The sequence below is a fragment of the Rhamphochromis longiceps genome, linkage group LG4 (genome assembly GCF_057381845.1).
Source record: "Rhamphochromis longiceps isolate RC_006_pf linkage group LG4, R_longiceps_female_GT1.1, whole genome shotgun sequence".
In the NCBI taxonomy this organism is placed as follows: domain Eukaryota; kingdom Metazoa; phylum Chordata; class Actinopteri; order Cichliformes; family Cichlidae; genus Rhamphochromis; species Rhamphochromis longiceps.
The window spans coordinates 16,285,231-16,296,104 of record NC_140560.1 but is presented as its reverse complement, the minus strand read 5'-3'; the positions used below and the strand labels follow the sequence as shown (position 1 = coordinate 16,296,104).

Genomic DNA, 10,874 nt, shown 5'->3' with positions numbered 1-10,874 from the left:
ATTAATAAAGCTAAAAACTAGCTGGTGATATTGTGGTCCGCTTACGGTTACTGTGTAAAACGAGGTCATGTGATCACATTGTCTAATGTTCTATATTTTTGAACTTTAAAACATTTAGTTGCTATTTATTGTCGCAGATTCTTATCAATAATACTAATAGAAATAAAGTAATAAATGATGTTTGGTTATAGATTTAGATGACCAGCAGTATAAAGCTGGTTAAATGAGCGAGTTACTCGTCATAAATAGTTTACTGGATGCTATACTTTTTCGTTATAAATGCTGGACTTTTACTTGTAATAGAGTATTTCTATGGACTGTAGTATATGTTTACTTATTTTTTCATTTTACTTGAACACTTCTTTTACACATATACGCTTGTGCAGGGGCAATTTTCATGTAATAAACTATCAAAGCACAGGATCCTGACAAGTCTGTTTACTTCTGGTGTGTCATCCAAACATCTGTGACTTCATTCAAGCAGGAAAAAAATAAAATAAAACAAAATAGGAGACATCGCCTGTTGAATTTTAGTCTGGAGTTTGTGAGTCAAATGACACGCAGTTAGTGTCTTAAAATGGACCTACTAGTTTTAAAATATTGTGTAAGACTTGGTGTCACTAGATAAAATCTGCTGCACAGATAAGGTGCAAAGTGTTTCATAAAGTGTGAGAAGGAGACGCGGTTGGGACGGTTCGTTCTGCGCTCTCCTCCAGCTCCATCACTGCCATTCCCCTTCCCAGTCACTAGGGAGAGACTCTGAACTAAGCAAGCTGCTGTTATTACGCTTAAAGGGTCCCACAGCAGGCTGGTAGAATCAGAGTGTGCACCGCACCGCCATCCGCTCACCGGCCTCCGGGACGCGTCGCACTCTCCGTCCGGGATGGAGAAAGACGCCTGTGATCCGGACCCATCCCGCCAGCGGAATGGGTTCGTGGGCGTGCTGTACGGGGAGTTCACCGACATGCTCAACGACAGGGTCCGCTACTCGGTGAGCTTGACGGAGAGCGCCCTGACCATTCAAAGAATCTCCTCTTCACCCGGCCGGACTAAGGTGGTTTTTAACTTGACCGACTGTGTCGGCTGTCGGGCGTACAGAGGGCCGGACAGCGCGGACGTCGGCGCTTACTTTACAGCCTATTTCTACCCGTTCAAGAGGCGCTGGATGAGCGCCGGAGTGACCCGGCACAGAGTGGAGCAGTGCTTTCGGGTCGCACTGGTCCAGGACCCGCTCGCCAACCTCCAGGAGGCTGAGAGGTGGGCTCATGCCATCAGAGATGCTTCGGCGCGCCAGGCGCCCCGGAGAGACGGTGAGTAAACGCACGGGTCACACGTGTGAAGCCTGAGATTCAACTTTATATTGTAAAATAAATAAATAAACTATATGTAGCAAAAAAAAAAAAAAAAAGGCGAACGCTGACAAATTTTATGTGCAGATGTTAAAGTATTCAGTGAGGTCAGGGGTGTGAGAAGGCCTTTCTGGCTCTCAGAAAGAGCCTCGTGCACAGATATCCAAAGCAGAGATCTCCAAGTCCCCGGAAAAAGAAAAAACAAACAAACAGGTTTGGCATAGAGGAAACACATTCCACTTGCTACTGTAACCTGTTCTACCTGCTGTGAACGGTTAGCAGTTAACTGCTGTCCCATTCATGCATGTAGCCCATGGTGGTGATTTTTGTTGGATATGAAGCTTCTTTTGAAAAACACACACGCATAAAAATGATCACTTAAGTAGTTGGATTTTCAACTGATCTTCTGTCAGCAGAGGCTGTAGCTGCTGTTCATCCTTCCATATTCGCGCTCAGTAAATTCCCACTGAGAGTTTATTGTTGATGGGTGGAGGAAAAAAATCACATCAAAACAGCGTCTGTTTTTCACCCAGCTTTGCAGCAGCCTCGTCTAATTAGGCCTCGTCATGTCTCGCTCTGTTTAAAATGCAGACTGTCCTCAAGTTCCTTTTGTCTTCCGATCTCATTATCTCCTCTGTGCTCCAATCTGGTATACAATAACAGGATAATTAACGTGAATACTGTATGAGAAGAGTTTATGCGCCTAATTATCACTATCACTCATTTGGGAACTGATTGGTGATACTTGCTGAGGTTGCAGGGCAGAACAGTTTTGGTCTCAAAACTGTGATTCTGAATCCTCTTTGTCGGTCCGGCAATATCTCTTCACACCAGAAATATGAAAAGAAGAAGCGGATATTTGAGTGAGCGGTGACTAATTTGGAATGTTGAAGTGTTAGGATATGTAATGAGGTTGCCCTCCTGCAATAGCAGCCTCCAGGTGTACACAGCACACACACACACACACACACACACACACACACACACACACACACACACACACACACACACACACTGGACGCTGTGATACTGCAAATTGTGACATCGATCTGATACCAATATAAATACAGGCCTGGTATTATCATACAATACTGATACCAATATTTTTGACCCATAAAGGCCGTTTGTGTTGGGCAGAGCAGTGTGTCATGATTCATGAGATGAATCATCATCAATTTGCAAATTCTGAAAACATTTATGATTTTTACCCCCCATTATTGTGAGTTAAGACAATACAATACACCTTTTAGCTTTTCATGTATTTTGAAACTGTTTTTTTTTTTTTAAACCTAAGATGTATATGTGACTGTCTTTAAAGCACTTTTGGTCAGCTTTTGTTGGTTAAATGTTCTTTAGGCTATAAATAAAACTGACTTGGCAGTCAACAGAAAAAAAGTTTTTATTCCCCTGTTCAGTTCAATGGGCTGTATACTCAATTTAGAGGATGGAAACTAAATATCGATCCTATTACACTAGTATCAAACTAATACTGATACCAGCATTGGTATCGACACTCTCCATATTTGGATCGTTCCACCCACTTCTACTGTGTGATGAGGAACATCCAGCCTCCCTCTGCTTCTGAACTGTTTATTTGCGGCAGGCAGACAGATGGTAAGCTCAGGGTAACTTGGTTGCTCACTGGACTCCGCATCAAAGTGCTCCAGCCTGGGAGCATTTCAGTCAGACATACTAATGAACCGGCTCAGGCCTCTAACAGTTTGTAGCCTTTTATTCCTAGCTTTCTTTCACTTGTCTTCTTCTTTTGAACGCAGCATCTCACGCGATGATGTGATCATATCATTAATTCTTAAGCTTGTTTTAGCGTTCCAGGTCCGGTCGAGCTAATAAAAGAGCATTTAACGGAATATATTATGTGCTTTAAGTGAATAATGTTGTACTAATGATGTTGCAGAATTGCTGCTTGTCACAGAGGAAGCAGGGGAAGTCAGAGTGACTCACTAATCCCCAATAGTGTATTTACCCCCTGAGTTAATTGCATGCCATCTCATCTGGGATTGCAGATGGAAAGGTTGGATTAAACGTGCAACCACTGCACAAGATTGGTATTTAGGCAGGGAGTTATCACGGTGACACACTTACACTCAGATATAAAGTGATTTAAACGTGTAATCTAATCTATGAAGGTGTAGTTTACAGTGAGGCTGGAACTCTGCTAATTTAGCTACTGTTCTGATGTCTATCACAGTGGTAGCGTCGCAGGGTTTTTTATCCTCACTGTGGGTTCACTGGAATGAATGCGCTGTAAATAATGAAGAGCACACACTATGATACGGTCCTGCTGCTTAGAAGATCCGCTGGGAGATTGCATGCGAAAGAATGAGATGATAGTTACTTGATTTGACTTATCTTACAAGCGCCTGCTTTTTTTTGGCTACTAGCCGTATCCTTTTTTGGCTCTTCGGATATCTGATAGAAGGCAGATTGTAAATTCCACTTTTTTTTTTTACATGACATGTTTCCTTCTTTCCTTCCTGCTACACTGGTACATCATCAATGAGGATTTGTCTTGAGTTACTCCAGAAAAATGTGGGGCCGCACTTTTTAAAATCTGCAAATAAGCTTCTCCAGTGGTGATGTGAGTGTGATCCTGGCACCCACTGTGTCTGCTATTTAAGATGAAGAGTGCAAAAGAGAAGGAGAAGAGGGTAGGAGCTACGAGTAGTGGTGTGCCATACTGCAAATGTTGGTATCAACCCTATACCAAATAAATACAGGGACTGCTGATACTGATACAATACTTTCACCGTATAAAGGCAGCTTATGTAGGTGTGTCATGACTTTTAAGATCATCATCACTTTGCAGATTCTGAACTGATTTTAATGACCTAATTTGACCTAATGACCTAATATTGAATTTACTTTGGGTCAGCCTCTGTGGTTTAAATGTGCTATGGACTAGAAATAAAATAGGCGTGACAGTCAGCAGAAAAAGGTTCAGGTATTTTTCAAAGTAGGTATATTATTTAATTTAAAAAACAAGACTATTTAACACAATTCAGTCAGCTTAGAAATGACGTATCGACTCTGTTGCACTAGTATTGTTCCAATATCGATACCAGCACACTAGTATCAGTATTTGGATTGATCCGCCCACCTCTAGTGCTCTGCTACCTCAAAAGCAACTGTTTACTAGAAGCTTTGGGGTCAGGTGCGCCTGTCATTGTGTGATCTCCCATGGGGCCCTCCACTGAAGCAGTCATGTCTTCCTCATTGAAGGAGTCGAGAGCTAAAAATGCGTCACGAGAAGACCTCTCACCCCGGCCAGCATCTCGGTCCCCCTGGAGCTTCTGTCTTCTGCTCTGTGACACATGGCTGTGATGGGCTGTCAGCCGCTGCCACAGCGGGCACTGGTGTTTGTACTCTCTGGACGTCTTCTCCTCCTCTCCAGCAAACACTCGCCCAACCTTGGAATGCAGTGTGTGTATGTGTGTGTGTGTGTGTTGGCAGATGCTTCTTTGCTGCCTGAATTTAGTGCTGCTCCTGAACAGGAATGCTCTCAGTAAATAACCCACATATTTGTTTCTGTTCCAGGAGTTTTCATTCAATGTTTTCATGTTTTAACAAATCCCACCTGTGCTGCCGCTTGCGAAACTTAGAAGCACATTTTGTCTTTATTTAGATTTTTTTTTTCCTGTATAGACGTACACCTTTTTGGAAATGAGGTGGCAGATTCTCTCTGTCAGCGCGACACTTGTTAGTTCTGACACACTGTCATTTCCCGTCTGCCTGTCACCTCGCTGCCGGTGTGTGTTTACCCACTCGTATCTGTGAAATGCACACCCTGAAGATTTTGTGGCAGGATGATGCCTGCAGGTATCTGACTTCACATCCCAGACAGACTTCACATTCACATTCATATAACCCCTATAAGTCCCTGTCATATGCACAGGTGACACAGAGGTCAGGGAAGTAGAAATGTCTGGGAAGTTGTCGTTTTCAGAAATCTTCTTCAATGTGGCCTGTATGTACTGTCTGGGTATGCCTACTTAAATCAGCCTCATTTTATGAGCAATTTCCCAACGTATACCATGCAAATCTTCTGAAATTAGAGTATAAATTTCACCAGCAGTACTTACTAAAATATGAAAACAGCAGAGCACAGGATTACTGATATGCAGTTTTTAAGGAAAGAAGTAGCTTACAAAATTAATGAGCTACTCTACAAGACAGGAGACAAGTAGTTTTAGTTACCATTACTGCTGATAATACTGCTTATCAGTGCTGCTGTGCAACATGGGTTCAATGAGATAACATCAAAACACAGAAAGAGAAAGAAAATCTATTTTTTTCATTTTAATCTGATAAGCTGCATGTGCATATTTCTTTCTCCCACCGTAATCTCAGTTTTGTAAGAGACCCAGTTCATATACACTTGCAGCCACTTCATTAGGTACACCAGTTAAACTGCTTGTTAATGCAAATATTTAATCAGCCAATTGCATGGCAGCAGCTCAGCATATGGACATAGTCAAGTTGGCCTGCTGAAGTTCAAACTGAGCATCAGAATGGGGAAGAAAGACAATATACGTGGTTTTCAATGTCGCATGGTTGTTGGTGTAAGACGGGCTGCTGCTGATCTACTGGGATTTTTCCTACACAGCCATCAGGGTTTACAGAAAATAGTCTGAAAAAGTGGAGCAGCAGTTTTCTGGGTGAAAATTTTGTTGATGCCAGATGTCGAAGGAGAATGGTCAGACTGCTTTGAGGTCTGAGGGAGTCACCCGTGCCTCAAATTAGCATTTTTTACAACCAGAATATGCACAAGAGCATCTCTGAATGCAGAACTGAACCTTCAAGCAGAAGGGCTACAGCAAAACAGAAGACCAGACCAGGTGCCACTATTATTAGCTGAGAGAAAACTGAGGCTACAGTTTGCATGGGCTCACTAAAATTGGAAAAGAGAAGATTGGAACAATTTTTGCCTGGTCTGATGAGTCTTGATTTTGATTTGCGGTATTCAGATGGTAGTGTCTGAATATGGTGTAATCGGCATGAAAGCATGGATCCATCCTGGCTTGTATCAACCGTTCAGGCTGGTGCTGGTGCTGGTGGTGTGATGGTGTTGGGGATATTTTCTTGGCACACTTTGGGCACCTTAGTACTAATTAAGAATTGTTTAAAATACCACAGTCTACCTAAACATGCCCACCACATTTCAGCCACGTTAGCAGCCTGTGACTCTCAAAATTGCAATTCTGTCATATCACTGTCACATATGCAAGAATTCGTCACCAGGCATGTTTTTACATATGTTTTGGAACTGTCCAGTCATATCTGACTTTTGGGTCTTTGTAAACGCTGTGCTATCTGATGTACTTGAAGTTTTTTTACACCTCAATCCTGGTCTTTGCCTCCTTAATGATACCTCTGACATGTCATTAAAATGAATTCAACGCAAAATGTTGCAAGATTTCTGCACCTTGCACGCATCATTGTAGATGCTAAACACTTTGGCATTATTATTGCAGACATATTAATGTTCTGATGATAACATTTAGCTTAAAAAAACCCCAGCTTGGCTCTTTATTAGCTACATTAGGTTATGTTATCTCAATGCTTGCAGTGATTCTCAATTAGAACACATTCATGAAGATCTGAGAAAATCCCTGCTGTAAATTAATGCAGCAATGGGCAGTGGGTTTGTTTCAAAGTAAAGCTACACAGGCTAGAATGAGTTAGGTGGGGGACTGAACACTGTTTCTTTCTTTTGTTGCATTATTCTATTTGAATCACTGACAAAAACTCACAGGTGTAATAAGCATAGTTCAGGATGAGCACATCTTTTGCTTTATGTGTCATATATCCCAGTGTGAAAAATGCTAAAGGTGTTTGCTTTAACAAACAAGAATGCCTGTGTTGGGTTTGACCCTTTTCAAGGGTGTCTGTAGGTATTGAATGGGATGATTTTCAGCCCTGCAGACTTGAGGGCAAAAACCCAATTTGAAAGCCCTTTCACTATCAGCAGCCATTTTCCACTGTATTCTGGAAGTATAAATAGGACCTTTGTGTCTGGATGCCACATTGTGCTCAGATTCAAGTAAACAACAATGCTAACCCTGTGTGACTGAATGGAGGCACAGTTTGGCATGCACCTGTGTTTTTGCCCTCTCACCTTATTCTTTTTGGCGGGTTCACACCTCTTTCTCTGAGATATTTTCGTACCGTCACTGTTTCCTGTCATCACAGGCCATATAAAGTAGAGGATGGCAGTAGCACAGACAGGTCACAGACCTGGAAATTGAGGTTATAAACTATCAAGAGGACAAATACCCTGACAGCTCAGCCAGAGCCAACAGATAGTGAGTCAAAACAAAGACGGCAAAAGCATTTGCTCTGTCAGTTCTAAGGTTAAAAACGACAGCTGAAATTACTAAATGATGAGGATCTTTTTTCTTTTTTTTTTTACATCTGTCACATTTTATGATTCTGAGAAACTTGGCTTGCCTGATACCGAAGGCAGTATCATCTACAGCCATGTATTTATGGCAGAAATCAATACCGGTTCTGCTCTCCGTGCCCCAAAATGGGATGATGTTTTTGTCCTTTCTGATTCATTTGATATGGTCTCTGGCGAGTCTGTGTGTGCTCTAAAGGTCAGGAGCGTCTGCTGCAAAATCCAACTCGAGTGGGGGAAACTACTCTGTAAAAGCTGCAAATCCTTTTAGTTGCAACCAACAAGTATTTTACAATTAAATCTGCAGTAGGCAGAAATCTTTTCCAGATTTCTGCCGATTTAAAATTAGACAGCTCTCCTCCCGCAGCTCTCTGTTTTAAGCCCCCAAACAAATGAGCATGGGCTAAAAATAATTAGCTGCCCTGGGATTTAAAACCCCACTCTCACTGGTGAATGTCATTTACTTAACCCATTACGCTACCACATCTCCTGCGCTCTTTCTCTACATTTCACTTTCAGTTTTTCTGCAACTTTATATTGTTCCTTTAATAAGCTTGCAGAAGTCTAGTTCCCTCTCAGAACTTTCAGATTAGAATATGATGAAAAGTTGTAGTTAAGATATTGCAAAGTCCTGTAGTAGCCCTTACTACGATCATTACTTTACATTTCGCAGTTGATTTTTGGCATCAGGAGCAATGTGGGGAATCATTGTCTGTCTACAGGATGCACTGTCATGTGGACAATCTACTATAACTTCATCATTATTCTACTTCTGACAGTGGTTATTTTGGGGAAAAGGATGTTGAAGATGGAGCTGCCAAGCAAGCAGCGTTTAATTTTTAATTATAGTTATTGTCGGGGACTTTTTTCAATCAGAACTAGAGGCGGGACAAGGTTGGAAGTGATCCAATCACAATCTTGTGAAGGTTAAATGTACACATTTGACGTGAAGTGGTACAGCTATATTGTTTTTTTCTTTTCTTTTTTACCAATTAGCAGTGGTGTGCAGTTTTTTTTTTACCAAGTAAATACAGGGCAAGTGTTGCCAATACCAGTACAGGTGCTGATACTTTTAATTTGTAAAGGCAGCTTATGTAGGGGAGAGCACTGTGTCACGATTTAATCATCATCAATGTGCCAAATCTGACCAAGTATACCAATGCTGATACTGGTATTTGACAGCTAGCATGCAGTGCACATGTGCCCTTGAGTAAAAAGGCAGAGTCCCTAAAAACCTCAGGAAAATGGATATTCTCATTCCATTAATCTGTCTTCTCTTGAAAGACACAAGCAACAGGAGGATTTCCCTCATGGGGACGACAACATGTCACGAGTTGCTAATAATACATGGTGAGATCTCGAATGAGAAGCATCTGTAAGCCCTCTCTCTTTGAAGAAAGTAGCATGTCACATTAAAATGAAGCGTTGTCAGCCTGAATGCTCTCACGGCCCGTGCCTTTACTGCCTCATCCTTCTTTTTTTTGTGCCAAAGAGACCCTGAGGGAAAAGGCTGCCCTTATACATTCTTTAAAAATCCTACTCCTTCATCTCTGTCCTCGCCTTCACTCACATCCACCTTCCTCTGCCTCTCTCAGGTGTGGCGTATATGGAGGTGCGTCGGCCTTGCAGAATCATGATGCTGGTGAATCCTCAAAGCGGGCGCGGACAGGCTCTCCAGCTTTTCACCGGCCACATACAGGGCATGCTCACGGAGGCCTCTGTTCCCTACACGCTTGTCATCACAGGTCAGTGGATTTCACGCACTCGTAAATATGTTTTCCCTGTGCGGTTGGCTGGCAATGTTCTCAAGGTCACCTCCATATGAAAATATCAGATTGAAGTCTTTAACCCCACCGTGGACGATCATTTAAAGAACCTGCCAATTACACACACACGCACATAAGTTGACATAACTGCACTCTAAAACAACTTTTAATCTCTGCAGGAATTATGCATTGCCTGTGTGATCACAAATTTACAAACCACATGTTCAAACACGAGTATGAGCAGGCACTCAGGCACATGTGCAGTGATACGCATTTAATATCTCTCTCAAGCTGCTCCATATTCCATATGAATTGCTTATGCTTTTTGTGAATTCAAACAGTGTTGCGTTGGTTGCTGTCATCAGAGGCTTTAAGCTCAAAGTGACCTCCCTCGGGATACCAATAAGCTGATAAAGAAATATAAAAAGGCTTTAATACCCAAACATATGGAATAAAATATAAGCACATAGACTCATTTACCCTCCTGCCTTTAACTTTAACTATACAAAGTTTGATAAAGCCTTTATAAGCCTATGTCAACCACTGGTTTATAAAATCATGTTCTAAAGCCTCAAGCCGCTATCATGTGTTTACCAGCCAAGCTAGCAACCTTGGCAGCAACCTGCATTCATATATTTTGTTTGTACGTTGCATAGATGATTCAACAAAAAATTGTTTTTCAGGGCTTTCATTGCAGCCAGTGGATATGTGGGACAATCCTACCCACTCCATCCATTAATCCTTTACATTGAAGATCAAATAAATCATCAGCATATACAGCATTTACAGTTAAGACTGCATTTTATAAATTACATTCATTCTTTGATTTCCACATGCACGGTTCACCCGCATGCAATGAAAGCCTGTTCAAATGTGATTGGTCAGTAGTACCTGGTCTACAAACAAAGTACTAATGGAAAGCAGAAAGCTCCCAGTGGCAATAATGTTGTTCCTTACTACAGACTCTCCGTTTTCATATGTATGTAAGTGTTTATACGGACTGCTATTTCAGTGCCTTGAATTAACTGAGTTGAAGCTCAGCAGAGAGCTACTGGCTACAACTGTGTCAGAACCGATATTTCATGTACCTAATAATGCATAATTTAAGCCTTCATCAAATTTTGGTTAAGGAAAAGAAGAAGTCATCTCCGGTACCACTTTACACAAAGTTATAGAGAGAAAAATATTTTTTATACCAGCTTGTCTTTACTTCAGTCATAACATTGGCCAATTTAATGGGAATCTACCACTTGTGCCAGCCTCTAGAACAGGGGTAGGCAACTCGAGTGCCAGTGGCCTGCAGGTTTTAGATGAGTCCTTGATCAACACTGCTAATTTGAT

General features: G+C 41.7%; 1 protein-coding gene across 1 annotated transcript in view; it reads left to right on the top strand.

Annotated features, from left to right (window-relative positions):
• Positions 1-443: 443 nt before the first annotated feature.
• Positions 444-10,874, top strand: part of LOC146671298 (sphingosine kinase 1-like) — an 18,891-nt gene continuing 8,460 nt past the window's right edge. The window contains exons 1-2 of the mRNA XM_085403505.1: positions 444-1,310; positions 9,363-9,512. Coding sequence (XP_085259631.1) covers positions 884-1,310; positions 9,363-9,512 — 577 coding nt within the window. The 5' untranslated portion in view covers positions 444-883. The remainder of the gene's footprint in view (positions 1,311-9,362; positions 9,513-10,874) is intronic.